Consider the following 23,086-nt stretch of genomic DNA (forward strand, 5'->3'; position numbering starts at 1 on the left):
CCTTTTATTTTGAATATGGATCACACTCTTGTTTCTTTTGGGATATGTAGTGGTTTTGGATTATATGTAGACCACTGGAAATGTTGGTTGTAGAGCCTCTGGATTCTGTTTTGTTTGTACAGAAAGTATTGGTTTGTTTGTTAAGTTTTGTTCGCATTTTGCTTTAGCAAACTCTACCTCTCCTGGTGGGAGCCAGTTGAAATCTCTGCTCAGTTCTTTCAGTCCTTAATTGAACTGCTTTGAATCATTCTTGAGGATGCCAAGGTCAAGGGTGAGCCAGAGTTTCGGGCAACGTCATTATGCAAATCTTGTAGCTCTTGTCTTTTTGGACATACCCCCACTTTCTGGATGCTGTGGTTGTGAACTCTGTCTTTAAGCTTTAAGGTTTGGGGATTTCTCCTTGAGTTTTGACAGCTCTGCTTGGCAGAGGCCTGCTTTCAAATGATGATCCTTAAAAAAGGCAGATACCTTGAGCTGTTTCTTCCAGGTGTTGACTCCTCTCCAGATTCTGTTTACTTGTGGTTGTTTTCTAATGTTTTCTGATAAATTGTCTAATGTTTGCTGAATTTATAGTTGTTAATTTCTGGGAGGTTTTTTTTTTTTTCATATGAGCTACTCTGACATTATCGGAAGTGGAATCGGCTCTGCTTGTCTTTCAAGTCTTCTTCTTTCTGTAGGTTTCCCCATTCTATAGGTTTCTGTTTTCCACTCCTGTTCTTCTCTCCGCCTTCTCTTCCCCTGTCAGCTCAGTAGTTTGTTCAGTAGTTTCCCACTGTCAGGATTTTGCTGGTTCCACCCATGAAGTGTCAGTGTTCCTCTGTCATCTCAGTTACCTGTAAATTGATAAGTCAGATCTAGTAGATTCCTAAGATTTACATTTAATGAGGGAAGGGAGAAGACTCGGTGTCTCATAGGTTGGGTGTTGTGTTCTTTTTTAGAGACATTTTTGTGCTTGTGTATATGTTGGGGTGGGGTGACTAATACTCTGTTTATATCCATTTAGTAGGAATGGTAAAATGGTGATAACTTAGTCTAGGATCCTGTGAGAGGGGAATCCTTGAGACCTTTACAGGGTTTCTGTAAGGTCAAGATTTTTTAAATAATAATTCTCAGACTTGATTTGTGGTGTTTACTCCCAGTCTGAATATACAGTGGAGTTTTCCGGAAGCTGCATAACATGAAAATGCAGCAGCTGCTGAGAAATCAACTTTCTTCTGTTTAACCAGGTACTAATGAAATTTGTAAAAATGTATAGCAGTGCCACTCTTATTTTTTAGAAAATATAGCTATTTTTACAATTACAAGTTGGTTACATTAGCATACAGTAGTTTTATTGTTATTAAAAGTATATTAATATTGCGACAGAGGACAAGATGGTTGGATGGCATCACTGAGTCAGTGGACATGAGTTTGAGCAAGCTCTGGGAGGTGGTGAAGCACCGGGAAACTTGACATGCTGCTGTCCATGGGTCACGGAGTCAGACACAACTGAGTGTCGGAAAAATAATATTGCCTAAGACATGGGGTTAGTATAGCACAACTGCTAATGGGTGTGGGGTTTCTTCCGGTGATATTAACTGTTCTAAAATTTGGTTGTGATAGTGTCACAACTCTTGTGAATATACTAAAAACATTAAATGGTGCAAATAGGTGAATTATATGGTATCTCAGTAAAGCTTTTGAGGAGTCAAAATAAATACATTAAACTATTTCTTGCAAATATCAGTAGATACAGTGAACATAAATAAAGCCATTTGTGGTCCTCAGTATTTGCTTACTTGTGCTTAGTCGCTCAGTCATGTCTGACTTTTTGCTACTCCATGGATTGTAGCCCACCAGACTCCTCTGTCCATGGAATTTTCCAGGAAGAATAGTGGAGTTCATTGCCATGTCTTACTTCAGGGGATCTTTCTTACCCAGGGATTGAACCCCTGACTCCTATGTCTCCTGCATTGGCAGGTGAATTCTTTACCACTGTGCTACCTGGGAAGCCCCCTCAATATTTAACTGTTTTCAAAATGAGTTAATTCTGTAACATCTGTAACAATAAGTAGCTAGTGTTTGTGTGTGTGTATCACTGTGAAATTATTTATTTTGGTCAGTAGCAATTATTCTTGATGTTCAGTTGTCCCCTTTGGACAGTTAGGTAATCTTTTTGGAAACCTACTTATAACTTATACCACTTCGGCAGATCCCACTTTTACTTAGAAGGACTTTGTCTAAATATTCCTTTTCCTCTTTTTATATTAACCTGTGAACCATCTATTTGCAAATATTCCAAGAAAACTAAATATTTCTTCTTCTCATGATTGATTTATGTAGAATATGGTACAGATCAAGCTTACTTCAGAGACTTGTTCTGCATTTGGCCCAGTTCATCTCTCTGTTCCTTTGCCAACGGCTACATTCCCAACCTTAGTCAGCTGCCTGGCAAATGCATGCCTTCAGTCACCAGGGCAACCAGACAATAGAGTGTCCATCTACATCAATCACTATCATTGAGCCTTAGATGAAGCTGAACAGTGGGTGAGTCGTGTTCATGCTGGAGGTAGCCCTCTGGTGCTGGTGCTGTAACAGTTCTTACTTCATAGGACAAGTGAATAAAACTTTTTAATATTCAATTTTAAATGAAATATCAGATCATCTTGCCCATTCTACTCCCTTGCTTACCTCTGTTCTTGTTATATTTTAGGAATGTAAAAAATGTAAAACTTGCTCTGTAGAGAGAGAAACATAAACCTTTGGTAATTTTTCCTTCTTGGCAAGCTTGCTTATCAGATTCATACTGTCTTAGGGAATAAGAATGCTTTGCTGTAAGAGCCTTCAGAAATTAAGTTTAGAACAAATGGAACCAAAACATTGATGGGAATTTTTTTTTTTTACCTTTTTAAGAAAATTATTCTAAAGTTTATTCAAAATGTCAAAAAAGTAAAACTAGCAGGAAAGAATTTATGAAGTGAAGAGTAAATAGGATTGGCTCTAGTAGATACTAGATATAGCTCTGTTTATAGGAAGTAATTTTCAATATAAAACTTGAAATCATTAATTACAGCAATCTGAAACTAATGCAAGGCGTGGTAGACTAGACCTGTAAAAACAGATCCTGAGATATACTATAGTCTTAATATATAGTAAATATGTATATGAAGTTACAAAATTCAGTCTTGTGTGAAAGGAGTTGGTTATTCAGTTAATGCAGAGTCAGTTAAAATGTTAACTGACATGGTATGCCAAAATAAATTTCAGAATTTAGTTAAGCCATAAAGAAAGCCATAAAAATACGAATAGTAGTCTCAGAGTATTTCCCTACAAGATACTTATTAAAGGGAAAACTAGTGACTTTACTATGGAAAAATCTAGGCTTTATCTTTTTTTTGTTTCGGTCTTGCAGTTGTTCTTTGGCCACACCGTGTGGCACGTGGAGTCTTAGTTCCCTGAGCAGAGATGGACTCTACACTCCCTGCAGTGGGAGTGCAGTTTTAGTCACTGGACCACCAGGGAAGTCCCATGGCCTGCATCATTTCAAGCAAATGGTTAAAGTTAGCGTCACCAGGAATGGGACAAATCATATGTTTCCTGATATGATGCACTGGGAAGGAACCAACATCACTGATGTGGTATTCCTTCCCAAATGCATAACGTGAAACATAAAATAACTGGCTTATACTGTTCACAGATGTCAAGGTCATTAAAGACAAAAACAGGCTAAGAAACTGTTCCTGATTCAAGGAGACTAATGAAACAAAACAGTTACGGATACTGTACTAGGAGAACTTTTCCCATTTGCTATTAAGAATCAGTTCAGTTCAGTTCAGTCGCTCAGTCGTGTCCGACTCGCAGCACGCCAGGCCTCCCTGTCCATCAGCATCTCCCAGAGTTCACTCAGACTCACGTCCATCGAGTCGGTGATGCCATCCAGCCATCTCATCCTCGGTCGTCCCCTTTTCCTCCTGCCCCCAATCCCTCTCAGCATCAGAGTCTTTTCCAATGAGTCAACTCTTCTCATGAGGTGGCCAAAGTACTGGCTTCAGCATCATTCCCTCCAAAGAAATCCCAGGGCTGATCTCCTTCAGAATGGACTGGTTGGATCTCCTTGCAGTCCAAGGGACTCTCAAGAGTCTTCTCCAACACCACAGTTCAAAAGCATCAATTCTTTGGCGCTCAGCTTTCTTCACAGTCCAGCTCTCACATGCATACATGACCACAGGAAAAACCATAGCCTTGACTAGATGGACCTTAGTCGGCAAAGTAATGTCTCTGCTTTTGAATATGCTATCTAGGTTGGTCATAACTTTTCTTCCAAGGAGCCTTTTAATTTCCTGGCTGCAGTCACCATCTGCAGTGATTTTGGAGCCCCCCCAAAATAAAGTCTGACACTGTTTCCACTGTTTCCGCATCTATGTCCCATGAAGTGATGGGACTGGATGCCATGATCTTCGTTTTCTGAATGTTGAGCTTCAAGCCAACTTTTTCGCTCTCTTCTTTCATGGTAATTGGTTAGTCTGTGGATTAGATAATATTATGAAGTGTTGGTTTCCTGATTTTGATAATTGTGTTATGGGTATATAAAAGAATGTCCTTTTTTTTTTTTTTTTTAAGCAGATACACATTTCGAGGTAAAAGGTTTACATCTATAATTTAATTGGCTCCAAAAATTTTTTCGGAGAGAGGAATGATAAAGCAGATGTTAGACTCTGGGTAAATAGCATGTATGGGATTTCTTTCTACCACAATTGCCACTTCTCTGTAGAACAGATTATTTCATAACTAATAAACTAAATGATAGTGTTTAAGGATGTATACACTTGTAGGTTATCAAAACCAAAAGCAGTTATTACTGTAAAGTTAAAAAATAACTGACTACATATTTTAACATTTAAATGTATGAGGAATTTATAGACTAAAAGCAATGGAAGAAATAAAAGTAAAAGTTATAAATTTAACTAGCTATAACATGGAAAATTATTAAAGACATATAAAAAAAGACAGGTGAGTGTTTGTTACACATACAGGATAAGTTACATATGTCATCTTAGTTTGATAAAATAGGGCAGTTGATAATCTTTCTCTAGACTACTGTCCTTGGCTAATATAGTGAATCTTACATTTATAAAGCTGTTTATAGTTTACAAATTACATTTATGAATAAACTTGGGTTTAGAAGGTAGGGCCTGCTTACCAAGCTCATACTACCCTTAGTGAAGGAAGAAATGGGGGAAGGCTCCCTCTGCTGGGAAAGCCACAAAACACACAACTGATTGGATGCCTAAGCCTAGGGAATAGGGACTAATCAGATCCTCTCATGAAATTGAATTAAGGTTCACAGAGGCTGGACTGAAAAGATAAGTCACTTAACCAAAAAGGCAGTATGTATTTGGGCCATGTGCAATCTTAACAAGTAAACAGGAAAAAAAAAAATTGTACTGAGATTAAACAGGAGCAGGGAAGAGACATATGTGTGTAAACTATGTGTTTGCAGGGAGTGGGAGAGTGGAGAAAGTATTGGAGTTTGGCCATGAGGTGGCCAAAGTATTGGAGTTTCAGCTTCAACATCAGTCCTTCCAATGAACACCCAGGACTGATCTCCTTTAGGATGGACTGGGTGGATCTCCTTGCAGTCCAAGGGATTCTCAAGAGTCTTCTCCAACACCACAGTTCAAAAGCATCAATTCTTCGGTGCTCAGCTTTCTTTACAGTCCAACTCTCACATCCATACATGACTATTGGAAAAACCATAGACTTGACTAGATGGACCTTTGTTGTCTGCTTTTTAATATGCTGTCTAGGTTGTTCATAACTTTCCTTCCCAGGAGTAAACATCTTTTAATTTCATAGCTGCAGTCACCATCTGCAGTGATTTTGGAGCCCCCCAAAATAAAATCTGACACTGTTTCCACTGTTTCCCCATCTGTTTGCCATGAAGTGATGAGACCGGATGCCATGATCTTAGTTTCCTGAATGTTGAGTTTTAAGCCAGCTTTTTCACTCTCCTTAGGAAACAGGTAATCAGACTGCCTAGGCCCCAGATAACTTCCTGTTTGCAGCCCAGGTTCCCATACAGTTTTTAAGAGCTACTGTTCACTTTGAGTAAACTTGTTTTATCTGACCAAATGTGGATGAGTTTTGGTTCTTTACATCCTACCTGGAATGTGGTTCTGACATTTGAAACATTAAATGAAACAGGGCATGGACTGTGCTCTGAGGTTTGTGCACTGACTGACGTAGTCTCCACTGTAGGTGTCTGAATGAGAGCTCTTGGTCTCCTTCACAACCCACAGACACTTGGAATTAAGTTTTATTGGTCTTTCTACTTCATCTGATTTCTCTCTAGTGTCCTAGTATTTGCTTCTTTTTTCTATTTCTTTGTGATTATCAGTTATTTTGAGAATAAGTGTGAAATACCCATTAATCTCTCTGTTATTCTCAAGTGAATGGGTGTATATAATAAATTGGCCCTTAGATAGTCCTCACTCTTGGAAAGTGCTTCCTCCAGGGAAAGACTTCTTTTATTTTCATCTCTGTTATTCCCCATGTACATTAACTCATACCTCAAAAACGGGCTTTTATTTATTCTTATTTAAATCTTTATTATTCTTGGATACTGGGGGTAGTATCAAAGTAAGTCCAGGGGCCTTGCAAGTAGTTCAGGGATCAGCAGACGTTTTCTTTAAAGAGCCAGATAGTAAATGTTAGGCTTTTGGATCATGCAGTGCCTGTTGCAACTACCGAGCAAAACAGCCCTAGACAATAGATAAACAAGCAGACATGTCTGTGTTCCAGTGAAACTTCAGCTGTAAATGCAGGCTATAGGCCAGATTTAGCCTGAGAGGTATAATTTGTTAACATCTGGCCTAAATTTGATTTGAGAATTTGGTTTGGTGAATTTATAAGTTATTCATATGTTGGTAAGCTAAATGTTCTAGGTCAGCATGTGTATTTCAGATGGAACAAAGGGAAAAAGAATTCTACTGTACATATATTTCATGGCTGTTAGGAGGTTGCTTTCATTCATGCACCAGATATTTATTCAGTGGCTACTCTGTGTTTGGCAGGTACTTATAGTACAAACAAATAGTGATGAATTGGAGAGAAGGCACCTGCCATGTGAAATTTACATTTAAAAGTTAGATAAAGGGTATGAAATAAATAATACATTGTGATACTATTATATGTGTTTTGGTGTGGGGAATTTGCCGCTTTGCCCCTTTCGTGGTCAAGAAAGCCTTTATGGCTGGAGAGAGTGATGATGTAAGATGAGTTTAGAGGGTTAATCAGGGGTTAGATCCTTTGGGACATAAATAGGTGGTAATGAATTTGATTCCTATGCTAAGGAAGTCATTATAAGGTAGTTTTTGCTTAATTAAAAAACAGCAACAAACTGGGATTAAATAAATTGGATTTGATGTCTTTAATCTGATACTCCTTCAATCTACCCATTTAGATATCTGGTTCAGAAGTCTCTTGTCCTGGTGGTCTGCACATAGAGCTTGTGTGTGCCTGTTTTCAGCGACTCAGCTATATATGTTCTAATTCTTGCTAAAAGATTTTTTAAAACCAAATTTTAAGATGGAATATACCACATGATCCTAAAAGGATGTATGTAAATGCAGGACTATCTGTATCTTTGCATAAGGCATATGGATAGTGTTATTATTTCTTTAAGCATTGTTAGTTTGTATAAATCCTTTATAGATAGGCCATCACTGAGAAATACCTGTTAGCTGATGGCCTAGAAATACTAGCATAGTCATGCTCATTCAGTATGGGTGAGTATAGGAAATTTTAATACTGTACTTTTTCCCCCCAGTATTTAACTTAAGTCATGACACATATTTGAAGTATATTTTTTCTGATTGTGAGTTTTTAGGACAAACTAAGGCCCCTAAAACCCTTATTGTCTGTCCCTTTTAGGGCAAAATGATATGTTGCTGACAGAATTTGTGTAGATCCATGATAACTCACTAGAGAGTTTCTAATGTTTCCTGTTCATAATTTTTTCTGTTAATCTTTTCTTTCTGCTCCTCAAAAGTGGATATTACGCTCATGAATTTTTCAATTCTTTGTCTCCTATTATTTGTTCCTGTATTTTATAGGCAATATTGTTAATTGCTGTAATTGTATCTTAACAGACACCCCCTCAGCTCAGTCGTGTTCGACTCTTTGCGACCCCATGGACTGTAGCCTACCAGGCTCCTCCATCCATGGGATTTTCCAGGCAAGAGTACTGGAGTGGGCTGGCATTTCCTTCTCCAGGGGATCTTCCCGACCCAGGGATCGAACCCGGGTCTCCTGCATTGCAGACAGATGCTTTACTGTCTGAGCCACCAGGGAAGCCCAATCTTAACAGAAGGAGGCAGTAATCCTCTCTTTACTGAGGAGAGAAAGGTAAAAAAAAAAAAATCTGAACTCTAGTTGATAAGTGTAGATTGGCTTAATGACAAAAGTTTCTGTAATTCCAGAACATCTTCCTGTATTTTCCTTATTTTGTATCTTTGGACCTAGAGGTTACAGGTAGAGTCATGTCACATTGTTTATTCTTTGTATCTATTTTATGAAAATATTGTGGTTGTCTGAATAAAGGTCAGTATCCATTGAAGCAGATTTCTCTATTTTGTTGTCCTTGAGGGGATTATAAAACTATAACATGTCATATCTATTTGCCTGATGCAACACTGTTTTCTTAACTCTTTTATGTGAGTAATTGAGAATTAGTGTAGATGTTCCCTATTTTTGATTTTCAGAATTGTTTGTTAAGTTGCTTGCACTGCATGTATTTATTACATGATTTACGTGCAGTGCTGCATATCTTTCATTTGCCCTTCTAGCCTTAGTTTTTAACCCTTTTATGTCTCCAGGCACCTGGTTTGTCGGGGTACACAAATGAGTTTTCTTGCTTCCTGGAAGGGTTTAACTGATGGAGAACATTGCTAGCAGATAAAAGAAAGGAAGAAGGGAAAGGTTAGGATATTTACTTTCTTAACTTCTTTAGTGTGGGATTTCTGTAGCCTGGCTGCCTCCTTTCATTGAAGGTCAAAGCTCCCATCAAGTTAAGGTTGTGACCACTTCCTCTCCTCCTCCCTTTGCTGCCAGTAGGTGGTGATAGGCAGGCCCTGCTATTGCTAATAACCCTGAGACACTATATTGTCACTGGTGATTTCCTTATAGCCTACCTCGGCTTTAAACCGTCTCTGTTGCAGTTCTCAGATTACCCAAATTGAGTGTGTCATCTGTTTCCTAAGGCTTACCCTGACTGATAAATATACGTTGAAATATTCTAGATTCTTTCAGTGGTTATCGTGATTGCAATTCTAAAGTGGATTAGCAGTAGAATAAGGGGGAAAATTATTCTGACAATTTCACGAATTTATTCTGTTGGTTGATGTGTGATTTTATTTTTAATTCCTCCATAAGGTCTGGTTTTAAGTATTATCAGCCTGGCTACTGAACCCTTAGTATGGCACAACCCATTGTTTCAGCATAATGGGGAATTCAAAAGTAGATGAGACACATAGTAATCTTAATATAGGGCAGTTTGTTGCAAGTTTCATGTGAGAGCTATAAAGTGTTCTAGAAGTTCAGAGACGGTGATTGTTCCATTAAGACCACTTTGATTCTGTCTGCAGCAGGAATGAGAGACCCACAGTTTGCTGCATTTCTGGTAAGACCTCTGCTTTCCAATCCTTGCTTACTTTGTCACCCCATAACACTCCACTGCAAACCACATAAGAGACTAGGCATCAAAGTAATAATAGCTAATGCCATTTAAAATCCACTTGTATATACCTGTTCTGAGTGGAAAACATATTAACTCATTTAACTCTTCCAGCATCTCAATGAAGCAGGTTCTCTTACCCAACTGAGTTGGAATTCACATTAAGGCAATCTGGTTTCCTCAACTAGGCTCGTAACTGCCACACCTGCCATATTATTCTGTAATTAAAACTAATGATCCATCTCCCCAAAGATATCATCAAAACGAATTTCATCATGAAGCCTTTTAAATGATGGCTTTCACGTGTCCTCCTTGTCCTGTGATGTTTCAAGGCCCCCGGCCCCATGTTATTGTCATATCACATGCTCTGTTATACCAGTCAGCCTCTCTTATTCAGTAATATGTTTTACCACTTCAGATGAGGAATATTTTTTTTCTAGTAATTGTTTCTGGCAGTCCCAGTGTCCACATAAGATACCTCAGCCTCCTGAATTCTTTGGCTATTTATGTCCAGGAATCCTTTGTTCTAGTTTAGATATCAGTAACTGTATTCTTAGATTTCAAGTGTAAGTGCCCTGTTTTCTGACCACCACTGCTCTTCTCTTCCCATCTCATGCCCTCTAATTTCTGACTCCAACAGTTCTGGGATAACCATTAAGACCTCCAGTCCACTGATGCTAAATTTCTTTGTTGTGCATCATTCTTACCACGTTTCCATTTTTCTTAATCTAGCTTTGATTCCATGCTCTATAGGTCTGTTGTTATAACCACTCACTTAACACCTGTTGTATTTTACCTGATTAAAGCCAGCATTCTACCTACTTTGTACCTAAACAGCCAGATGAGTCTGGAGGAAAACACAAAACTGTTTTGACTAATTTCACTTTAAATACCCGTACCTTAAAACCTTAGCGCTCTTAACTGTCTGATAGTTTTAGTTTATTCACTCTCTCATTTTTCCTTCAACTCAGAAACCCTCTCTTTTCAGTTGATGGTGTTTATTATTTTACTCTTAAAAAAAAAAAAGCCAAAACAAACGTGGAGAAAAGAGAACTTTGTGTGCAGGGTTTTGATTCCTTGGTGGCTCAGACGGTAAAGTGTCTGCCTGCAATGTGGGAGACCCGGGTTTGATCCCTGGGTAGGGAAGATCCTCTGGAGAAGGAAATGGCAACCCACTCCAGTACTCTGGCCTAGAAAATTCCATGGATGGAGGAGCCTGGTGGGCTACAGTCCATGGGGTCACAAAGAGTCGGACACTACTGAGCAACTTAACAGTAGGTTCACGATTAGAAGATCTGCAAACCTGAAATAGCAGTTTCCAGGAGATCGATAGAAGCAGAAGCCACTTTTTCAGGGATTAAAATGTGAATGGATCGAAAGGAGATAGGACTGTAACATTTTCCCAGTTGTATCTCTGGAATACTGTCTTTGTTTCATGAATCTTGTCCAAGAAAAGATGTAATGGCTAAGTAAATTTGAGAATTGCTGAAAACTATATATAGTATTCGTATGGAAGGAAGTTTCCATCTGCTGGCCTAGATTTTGCTAAAGAGTTGTTTTTCAAACTTTGGCCTATTTCACAATCCCTGGAAGGGCTTGCTAAGACACAGGATTGCTGCATACCACCTCCAGAGGTTCTGATTTCACAGGTCTTGGGTGGCTCCTAAAAATTTGCATTTACAAGTTTTTAGGTGATGCTGATGCTGCCAAGTCCAAGAGATTGGGGGATCCCATTTTGAGAGTCACTTCACTTGAATAAGAAATCAACTGCCATGATGGCAGGTATAGCTAGAATTTTGAGCAATACAGGAAATAGCCTTTGCAGGGAAGCAAAGTCAGAAATAAGACCTGACTAACAACATCATCAGTGTCAAGGGATTCCCTGGTGGCTCAGACGGTTAAGAGTCTGCCTGTAATGCGGGAGGCCCAAGTTCATTCCCTGGGTCCGGAAGATCCCCTGGAAAAGGAAATGGCAACCTACTCCCATTTTCTTGACTGGAAAATCCCATGGACGGAGGAGCCTGTCTGAATTGCAAGGAGTCGGACACGACTGAGCGACTACACACAACACCACCATGGAGCTTTGATAGTAAGATAGCATGAGTTTGTGGTGGACCGAGGCAGTGAGTTTTCATGATTTTGCCTACCAGTTTGACCTGTCAGGGAGAAAGAACAGACCCTCCAGCAGTTAGTATGAAATTTTGAGTAATTTGTGCATGCGTGTGTGCTGAGTCACTTTAGTAGTGTCTGACTCTTTGCGACCCTGTGGTTTACAGCCCGCCAGGCTCCTCTGTCCATGGGTTTCCCCAGGCAGCAATACTGGAGTGGGTTGCCATACCCTCCTTCAGGGGATCTTCCTGGCCCAGGATCAAACCTCTCATCTCTTATGTCTCCTGCATTGGCAGGCTGATTCTTTACCACTATTGCCACCTGGGAAGCCCTGAGTGACAGGCTGGTAATTCAGGTATCTATAGAACTAGGCACTCCATCTTTGCTCTGTATTACCATGATGAGTGCCAAGACAGTAACTATATAATCTGTCTTTAACCCGTCTCCTTTTTGTTTGTATTTTTATTATTTGCTATTCATTAATTGTTTTTAGTTTAAAAAACTGTATACATTAGTTAATAGGGGTTTTGGAATACAAAGACTAAATGTCATAAATTATCCTAAGCTAATGCTTTCAATTACACTTTAATAAGTCTTTGAGCAAATGTCTTGTTTTCTCACTTGGAAATTTTTTAAATAAAAGAATTAGGAGCTACCAGTTATTTCTTTATAAATATAATTTTAAAGCCATAGAATCTTTTAAAATTACATTTTCAGAGAATTATAGGTTTCTGGTTGAGAAGAGTCTTGTGTGGACTTTTAAAAAAAATATAACTTTTTTGGTGTATACTTGACTTACAACAGTGTTAGTTTCATGTGTACGGTAAAATGATTCAGTTCTATACACACAAACACACGTATTTTTCTTTTCTTATATTCTCACATTTATTTTCTCACATAGGTTGTCACAGAATATTGTGTAGAGTTCCCTGTGCTATACAGTAGATCCTTGTTGTTATCGTGTATATGGTAGTATGTGTGTCTTCATCCCAAGCGCCTGATTTTTTCCTCCTTCCCCTACAATTTCCCCTTTGGTAACCATAAATTTGTTTTCAGTATCTGTAAGTCTGTTTCTATTTTGTGAAAAATTTCATTTATGTCTTTTTTTAAAAAATTAAATTGTACATATGAGTGATATCATGATATTTGTCTTTCTCTGACTTACCTCACTTAGTATGATAATTTCTAGGTCCATTGATACTGCTGCAGACGGCATTATTTCATTCTTTGTGTGGCTGAATAGTGTCCCATTTTATACATACGCACCACATCTTCTTCATCCATTCCTCTGTTGATGGACATGGAGGTTGTTTCCATGTCTTCGCTATTGTAAACACTGCTGCAGTGAACGTTGGGGTGCAGGTACCCTTTTGGATCGTGTTATTTTTTTTTTTTTAGTAGCTAAGTATTTATTAGAGAAGCTGGTCCTCTAATAGGGTTTATTTAGTACTTGTGCTGTAAGTTGCATTACCATTCCTGGGTGTTTGCACTTCTTGGGCTTTTCCACTGAAATGTTTTTATAATAAGACTACCTTTGTGTTTGTCATGTACTGCCTTAATTAATGACTTTATAGTATTTGTATTGAGACCAGAGTAGTAAGGAACCACAAGAAATGCTGTTCTGAAACATGCTTGGGGTACATGGGAGGAGAGGAGAAGGGTGACTCCTTTTTTCCTGTCTTATTTCTCCTGCATCTACTTCAGTGAGCATGCAGGTAAGCTAGAGAAGGATACTGCTTTTCCATCTCTGATTTCTCAAAATTTTGTCAAGCTTTGGAAGTTATATACTGTGTTCTTTTTACAGTGTTGTTCTTTAAAGTAATATAATTTTGGAAACTTGTGGACTTGTTTTTTAGAGTTTTACTGAGGAATAAGTAATTATAACTGTATATATTTAAAATGTACAATTTAATGAGCTTTGACATATGTGAACCATCATTATAGTAACATGATAGCATACATTTTCATCATCCCCAAGAATATTGTTGTGCTCCTTTGTAGTGCATCCCCTGATCTGCATTCCATCACCATAGATAAGTTTACATTTCCTCAAATTTTAAATGAATGGAATTACATAATACGTATACTATGCATGTATACATACTAACTATGTATACTTTGTTGGGGGGGGTGGGTTCTGATGTCTCTCAATCAGCATAACTGAGGGTTTATTCACGTAGTATCTTGTGTCAATAATTTGTTCATTTTTATTGCCAAATAGTATCTAACTCGAATATTCCATAATTATTAATTCACTTACCTGTTAATGGATATTGGGGTTGTTTTCTGTTTGGGGTTAATGAAGCTTCTGTGAACATTTATGTACAAATCTGAGCATGGACATGTACCTTTATGTTTCTTGAGTTAAGTACTTACTTAGAAATGGGATGGTTGGGTTACATGGTAGGTATATGTTTGACTTTTAAGAAACTGCCAACTATCTCCCAAACTGATTGTACAATTTTTACATTCTTGAGCGTTCTAGTTCCACATTCTCACCAGCATATGATATGGCCAGTCTTTGTGTGTGTGTGTGTGTGTGTGTGTGTGTGGCTAGAACCCTTGTTATTTCAGAAATAAGCATTCTGTGTAGCTTGAGGTGGGAGTAGTTATTTCTGGATTATTATAATAAATACTTGTCAAAACACCAACTATTTCAATAATAATACACTTATTTATAAGAACGTCCAGAAATAACTCTTCTGTATCAAAAAACTTACTGGCACAAGAGAGTTAAACAATGGTCTGTAGAGGAGAAAAGGAAAATTCTTCTAGGGAAAGCTTCATAAAGCATTTTCTCCATTACTACTCTTTTGGTGCGGGTCCCAAATGCAGGAACTTATGCTCCATTACATTTCTGATTGATATAGTTCATGAAAAAAGCCTCTCTTTGCCTTGCTTTAGTCTTTTTGTTTGGCCATTCTGGTGGTTTGTATGGGTGTCTGTGTAGTGGGGCCCAATATTGTTTTAATTTACATTTTCTACATGGACTGTGGTCTTGGGTTGCTTATTTACCATCTGTGTATCTTCTCTGATGAAGTGTTTGTTCAAATTTTCTATCCAGTCTTCAACATATTGTAACTTCCTTTTATCAGTTGGTGGCTTGCCTTATCTGAAGAGAAGCAGTTTTAAATTTTGATGAAGCACACCTTATCAACTTTTCCTCTACAGTTCTCTTTATATTTTGTATCCTATTTGAGTACTGCATCATTTTGTTTCTTTGATTTTTACTAAAAAGTTAGATAATCTCTCTCATTTTTTAGCCATTAGGGGGCAAAAAGTATAGGAGGCAGTTATAAAGCTAGAGTCATAGCTGCCTTGTATTTTTTCTTATATTATACTTTAAAAACAAATTGTGTATGATTCTAGTACTTTTTATTTGTTCTTTTTGGTTGATTTTTAAACCTGTCAAGGATTAAGAGATTGCTGATCAAATTCCTTTGTTTTATGGGGTGAAGGAACTGAGATTCATAAAGGTTACGTGACTGCTAATGGTTTATAGTTTATGATTATTCTAAGATCAAACAATCTGAGATCCTCTTAGATCCCGTTTCACTACTTATTTCCCTTTGAGGAGCTGGTCTTTGTGATGCTATTGATAAGACTTTACTGCATGCTATAACATTAAAATAAATTTAGTTCCTTCATTTGTTGCTTCTTCATTGCTCATTGTGATTAATATCCTATTGAAAGCAATATTATTAAAATTAAAGTAGGTTAGCTTTCTGAATGAATCTTAATTATCTTAAAATTTCATTAAAATGTTGAATTTAACACTTTTGTTCTTGTAATTCTTTCCAAAGGTCTGTAAACAGATTTGGCTAGGATTATTTGATGATAGATCTTCAGCAATTCCAGACTTCAGGGATCCACAAAAAGTGAAAGAGTTCCTACAAGAAAAATATGAAAAGAAAAGATGGTGAGTGAATAGTTTCTATTTAGAGCAAAGGCTCCCCAGATTGCATTAATTATGGGTAAGATTAGTATAACAGGAAGGAAGGAAATAAGTAGGTAGACAGGAAATAAGGAAATAGGTAGATAACTCATTATACTTTGGCTTTTATTGGATTTGATTTCCAAAAATCTTTACTTCTGCTTTGTCCTATCTCATCTGTGCCTGGCAGTAGCCTTTTTGTCACCACCAGGCCTCTTACCCTTTTTTGGGAAGTCGGGGATTCTTCTTGTAGACCTTTACTATCCCTGTTAGCTTCTCTAGACATTGTAGTCATGTAAAACCTCCTTTCTTAAAAATCTTCCTTTGTTTAGCAAGTGTTTCTTTAGTTTCTTTTATATAGTAAGCACTGTGCTAAAGCACTCATGAAGCAGTCTATTCACTTAATTGCAGGTTGCAATAATTTTTTGCTCAAAATACCCCTCTTTGCTCAAACTACCCACCCAAGAAGTCATTTTTCTACCTTGTTAAGAAGGAAGTGTTTATACTTTTAAAGCTAAACCTGTCAGATGTTAATTTTTGAAAAGGAGTTAAAACAGATGTACGTGTGGCTAGTGAAGTGTTCTAAAGCAGAGCAAAGGTATATTTGTGGAGAAGGCGATGGCATCCTACTCCAGTCCTCTTGCCTGGAAAATCCCGTGGACAGAGGAGCCTGGTGGGCTGCAGTCATGGGGTCGCCAAGAGTCGGACACGACTGAGCGACTTCACTTTCACTTTTCACTTTCATACATTGGAGAAGGAAATAGCAGCCCACTCCAGTGTTCTTGCTTGGAGAATCCCAGGGATGGGGGAGCCTGGTGGGCTGCCGTCTATGGGGTCGCACAGAGTCGGACACGACTGAAGTAACTTAGCAAGGGTATATTCGTAGAGCTAATGTTCAGCTACTTTGAGCTCTTCATTTTAGCTGTATGAGAACAATTTAAATTAGCTTACTAAGACTCATTAGTGATGAATTCTTGGTTATTTCTTTAGTGTGTGTGTTTTAGTTTCAGTAGTGTGTATTTTCCTTCTTGAGAGGTTAAAAAGATGAGAGAGAATCATAAATAGAGGGATAATGAAGTAAATGGCCTCTTGTTTGCTAGAGGAACTGTATTTTAACCCAGAGAATATCTTCAAAAAACTGTTCTAGTTGAGGGAATACTTGCTGTGGTTATGAGTGAGATATCTCCACTTCCACTGGGTGAGCATAGTAGAAAGAAGTGGCTCTAATTTGTATGTTCTGTGAACTTTGTATTCTTACTGTTCTCTGGAGGAGACTAATTTTTGCCAGGGCCATATTCAGCATTACTGGAAACATCAGGTATGAATATAGAAGAAAAAATAACAGCAAGATTTTAGTTCAGGAAAGGAAAAAAAAAAAACTTTACAAGATGAGGTGATAGCAAAAACATGCTTCCATAAATAATTCTCTTAAAATGAAGTATATAATTATCTTTTTATCATTTTAGTTCTAAATTTCCCAGGCCTTTTATCCTGTAGTTAAGACCTTTCTCCTTGATAGCCTTGGCCAAATTTTTCATTTTCCGAAGTTTCGCTTTTACCAGCTCAGAGTTAGTTTAAATAGAACTGAGCTGGGTTTTCAAATGTTTTAGCTTCAGCTGATAAGAGGAAAGCATGTGTGAATGAGTTGATAGAATTAAAACCGGAAGTCCCTTCTCCCTGCATTAGTGATAATAGCCACAAAATAAAATAATAAAAATTATTTATTCAAACCATAACCAAATAATTGTAAACCTCAAATAATTATAATTTGTGTTATCTTTTTGTCCTGAAAAACAGAATATTAATAAGAGTAAGACAAATACAAACTTCAATTGGTGGGTAGGGGAGAGGGAGTGACTAGCATTTAGGTAGGCTGGGACTTTTCCATTTTAAACTCATGCTTCTGCACACATGTGACATGTACATAGTGGGTGGTGCAGTGGGTTTGTAATGCGACATAAGTGAAAGCGAAGTCGCTCAGTCGTGTCCAACTCTCTGTGACCCCATGGACGGAGGAGCCTACTAGGCTCCATGGTATTTTCCGGGCAAGAGTACTGGAGTGGATTGCCATTTCCTTCTCTGCAACATAAGCATTATCCAAATGCAGTCTCTCTAAAAACCCTCAATGTGGGCAGCTACACTTGAGGCATTGAGGCTGGTGCTGTCATCTAAAGGGTTTCTGAAATTATTCTTTTAACAAGCTTTGAGCTCATTTCCTATGCTGTACATGTTTAGTTAGCTTTTTTTACTTGTAGCTACATAAGCCTTTGAGCCAAAGATTCTTACCTGATTTTATGCTTTAAAAAGGCTTGGCTATTCTCAGAAATTGGCATCACTACTTATAAGCCAAACTAGGAAAATGTAACTTCCTGTTTTCATCTCTTCCATATACTGAAAAAACCAAAGTTTTATTGTTTGTGATTATTATATAATTTGATAATAGCCAATGCTTGTATACCAGAACACTGTATAAGTACTTTGTAAATGTTAATTTGTTTATACCTCATAGTAACCATAGTGTTTTAGAAGAAAATTCAGAGGCACAAAGTGCTGAAGTTGTTTGCCCTGGGTTTCACATCTGTTGAGTGATGGAGCTAGGATTAGAACTCTGATTTTGGAGCATAGACAGAGGACCCTGGCAGGCTATAGTCCATGGGGTCGCAAAGAGTCAGACACAACTGAGCACACATGCACACACATGTGGAACACAGTAGAAAAACTCTGCTTTTCTGCTTCTCCCATCTGTGTGATGTGGGGAAGGAGGGTAGTTAGAACCAAACCCAGAAATTCTGTGAGCAAGAGCTCTCAAAGAATGCCAGCCCTGGAGATAGCACTGCGAATATATGGGCATTGTGTTCTCACTTCCGCTTTCTCTTTCCTTTATTCCTTTCACCCCATGAATCCTTACATGACTGGAGTTAAACCTAAAAGACCTGTAAAGTCTTATGAACATCTTTCCATGTCAAGACAGAGCAGCTGTGTATTAATATAGATACTGGCATAACCCTTTCAGGCATTTTTCTCCTGATGGATTTTGGTTTATTGCTGTTTTTTTTTTGAAATCTAAAAGAGTACTGTGGTAACATACATTTATTTACACTTAACCCAATTATTGCCTAAGGATAGATTACTGGAAATGGTACTTCTGGGCCACAGAGTATTTTAATAGAGAGTAACAAAATTTGTAAAGTTTATACTCAGACCAAATGTATGTTATTTTAATTTACATAAAAATGTTTTCATTTCTGTGTCTCTCTTGGTGAATTGCTTCTGTCCATTTAAAAATTGAATAGTTAATCTTATTCTTATAGATTTGTAATAGACCTTTATATTTTGGGCTATTAACTGTAACATAAATATTTTTCCTTCCTTTTGCTCAGTTTTCAAATGTTATGATCTTACAGTACTTGATGAACTACAAGTCTTCTTTTTTAAAAAAAAAGCAGTTCATATTGTTATCTTAGAAAAACTGTAAGTAAATAATTGAAGCAAGTTTTGTGGTTGCTGTTTTATTACCTTTTCTCTGAATATTTTAATTAAGTGTACTCTTATGGTATCAATTCTTGAAATAAGATTAATATCAAAGCAGTCTTGTACAGAATTGTAGAGTTAAGCTTTTTGAGCTTAGTATTCCCTACCTCTTCCTTAGTTAACTGCCTCTTCAACTTTATTCATATGTTTTAGGTATGTCCCACCAGAACAAGCCAAAGTGGTGGCGTCAGTCCATGCATCTATTTCAGGGTCCTCTGCCAGTAGCACGAGCAGCACACCTGAGGTCAAACCACTGAAATCTCTTTTAGGAGATTCAGCACCAGCACTGCACTTAAATAAGGGCACGCCTAGTCAGGTGAGTCATTTTTAAGTCTTTGTAGAAGCTTCTACGTAAGGATTGAGTACAATGAATTTGGGAATTAAGACAGTTGCATAATGCTACTTGTATACCAGTAGCATTATGTCCTAATGGTTTATAATACCTTAAAAGATACTTGGTTAAGTGGTTGCAGTGTGTCTGTTTTTGTGGGTTTTGCTATTGCGAATAGGAGTTTGTAAAGGTATTCAGGAGCAATGTCATAGATGTAACATAGTGGTAAAACATGAATCTGTGGTGACCATCAGAGTTATTTAAAACGGTATAGCCTTTGTGATATACTTTTACAGGAAAGGATTTCTCAAGCACAGAATTTTTTCCCCATCCTGATGGTGAAACATGTTTATCATTGAAACGCAGGTAGCTTTGCATTACATAACTTATGCTAAAAAACTGAATAGACTGAAGTCTTTTCAGCAGTTGGTGTCTAGAGTTTATGCTTCTATACTTCATGACAGTCAGATGAGTTATGACAAATCGGTTACTGTGTGGCATTATGTCTGTCTTACATAAGAATGATTCTGAAGCATGTTATTATTTGAATTAAATTCCACCCTTTTAAAAAATGCATATACTAGGATTCCACCCTTAAAAAAAATGCATATACTAGGGCAACTAGATAAATTGCTCCATTTTCACCAAAGCTCTGAATAAAAAATGAAGAGAAGGGTAAAGTCGGTATATTGTAACTCTTCCCCTTGGATAAAAGATTTGTTCTGTGAAAGCCTTATCATCATACTCTTAGCAATAAGTCTGTTTTGTGTCTTGAGGTATAACACCTGCTGTAATTATACTTCATTGCTTTTGACTCTGTACTTAAAAGATAATTATGGGCCTAGATGTTAAAAATTTGTGCTTTTCAGAAAACACGGCTCAGATGGTAAAAGCGTCTGCCTGCAATGTGGCAGACCTGGCTTCGATCCCTGGGTTGGGAAGATCACCTGGAGAAGGAAATGGCAACCCACTCCAGTACTCTTTGCCTGGAAAATCCCATGGACGAAGGAGCCTGGTAGGCTACAGTCCATGGGATCGGAAAGAGTCAGACACGACTGAGCTACTTCACTTTACCTTTGTTTATTCAAAACTCTACAAGTATATTATATAATCTTTAAACTGTTTTAAGCTTGGTGAATTGGAAGAAGTTTTATAAACGTTTAGCAAATCTAACTGGAAGCTCTTTATAGTTAATATGTGGATTATAGTCCCCTGTTGTAGGTCGCTCCCAAGGGCAGCAGCAGGAAAAGAAGCAGTTTGACCTTTTAAGTGATCTTGGCTCAGACATCTTTGCTGCTCCAGCACCTCAGTCAACAGCTACAGCCAATTTTGCTAATTTTGCACATTTCAACAGTCATGCAGGTAAGTGTTTTTTCCTAGCAGCTTTTGCCAGTGTTTGAATAATCATCAAATTAAATGTGGAGCACTAAATTAAGAATTCATTTGGTCATTTTGGAGCAGTTTTATATGATAATTTGAGACATATTTTTGCATGTATGTATTTCACTGTTTTATAAATATGACAAAAGCCAGTACTTACTGAATTGGTTTCCTGTTTTATTTTGGGACTTATTTTACCTTGTTTTACTCACCTGTGAAATTGTGATGCTCTCTGCCCTTTTTTTCCTTTCAGTTTCATGTCCTGGCTTATAGTTGGATAATAATGGTACAGATTATTTTATGTATATGTATCAAAAAATATGTTGTTTGAGATAATTTGGAAAATTATAGAAAACCTTCAGCCACATTTCTATCAAGCATTAAAGGAATTTTTGTTTTGAATATCAATAAAAACATTTTCTAAGACTGTGCTACAGAAGGAAGTTGTGGTGTGATTTATGTATGTTTGTGTCTGTATGTGTTTACTTTAAAAAGAGATCCTAGGGTGAAGATTTCTTTCAAGAGATTATACGGAGAAGGGTAAGAAATCAGGAAGCATAAGTTGTTGGGACTGTGGTAGGTTTTCCATTTCTTACATTAGCCAAGTAGCAGAAGTTCAGGAGACTGAAAAAAATCTTTCCCCTTCGTCCTCTAGGCGGGAAGCCAGTTGTTTCTTCTCTGAGCAGACAGGAGCTCCAGCTCTCTGTTCTCACCTCTTGCTTTTTGAATGATGGTCAAAAGAGTTGGTGGAAGAATCAGTGAATAGAGAGTGAAGCTTCTGTAATTTATGAATATTCTACTTATCTCAATTTTAGGCTTATTGAGATATAATTTGAAATGATAGACAAATAGCTGCCAAACTCTTATAAATTTTCAGCTTATTTCATGTTTCGTGTGTGTGTGTTTGGTCTCTGAATGCAGTTTGTAAATATTTGCAGGTCAGGGGATTAATGTTACACTTTTCTATGTAGCCATATTAGCAAAAAAATAGACAAGTCAATGTATTCCACAGACTGATTTGTACCATGATTACCTTTATATTTTCAATAACTCTCTTAAAATGCTTTTTGAAAATAATTGTTGTTATTTAATTGTGACACATAAATGTTAAAAAATAGCAATGTATGATTTTATCAGATTGACTGAAGATATTAAATATTGTTGTCTCTTTTCCACATATGACAGAAATATAGTAGAGGACAGATATGTCTGTGAGGAAGTAGTTTAATAAGTCAGGTTGCCTGAGAGTAATAATTTTTTAGCCTAAAGTTCTTTTGTTTTTACAAAGGACTACCCAGATTACTCTTTTCTTACCTCATTTGATTCCAGGAGCATAAAAAATGTATATGGATATTGCAAGAAAAAGCTAATAAAATTACTTATTTATTTTCACTTCTAGTATAGTTGATGCCATCTTTTACTTTTTACCTTACATAGTTTTTAAGTGTAAGCCAATGTCTTGGTTCAATCTGAAATGTCTTTTCCCAGAACCTTTGTAAGCACTGTGAATTTATACTTTTTCATACATGGTTCGCAGATTTAAAGTCATTAATAGCTGAATTCTTGCCCTGAAATTCTCATGTCAAAAGAAAATAATGGGTGAAAACTTTCTCCTCAACAGATTGATGTGACAAATGGAACCTTTAATGGCAGACAGTAATTATTCAGATAAGGCAATCTGGCTAGCATTATTTTATAGGAAAACCTGTTCTTTTACAGACAATTTAATGGCTTAAAAACCAGAAGTCTTTACCCTTCTTTGTTTGAACATTCTGGCTGAGTTAGTGTGTGGATGTGTGTCGATGATGGGGTCAGTATTATGTTCAGGAAAAGTCATCTTCTATAGAAATATACATGGCAGTTAGAAACATAATTTACTGTGGAATGTAATAGTTATCTTACCTGGTAATAAACATATCACAAAAACTGTAAACTGTCATTGATTATTGTCACATCTTATATGAGGGATGTCAAACTCAATCGCCTTGCCACCCAGTTAACACAGATGAGTGGTGTAATGCACTGTGGAAGGGACCACAGTGCCCCTTTCAGAGGCAGATGTTCTGTAATCTCCTGTTGCCACATGGAA

At 37.3% G+C, this 23,086-nt stretch overlaps 1 protein-coding gene across 4 annotated transcripts in view; it reads left to right on the forward strand.

Annotated features, from left to right (window-relative positions):
* Window positions 1-23,086, forward strand: part of AGFG1 (ArfGAP with FG repeats 1) — an 80,626-nt gene that overhangs the window by 36,794 nt on the left and 20,746 nt on the right. For all 4 annotated transcript variants that reach the window (XM_068967364.1, XM_068967366.1, XM_068967367.1 and 1 more), the window contains exons 3-5: window positions 15,625-15,740; window positions 19,440-19,602; window positions 20,826-20,979. In XM_068967364.1, coding sequence (XP_068823465.1) covers window positions 15,625-15,740; window positions 19,440-19,602; window positions 20,826-20,979 — 433 coding nt within the window. The remainder of the gene's footprint in view (window positions 1-15,624; window positions 15,741-19,439; window positions 19,603-20,825; window positions 20,980-23,086) is intronic.

The sequence above is a fragment of the Capricornis sumatraensis genome, chromosome 3 (genome assembly GCF_032405125.1).
Source record: "Capricornis sumatraensis isolate serow.1 chromosome 3, serow.2, whole genome shotgun sequence".
NCBI lineage: Eukaryota > Metazoa > Chordata > Mammalia > Artiodactyla > Bovidae > Capricornis > Capricornis sumatraensis.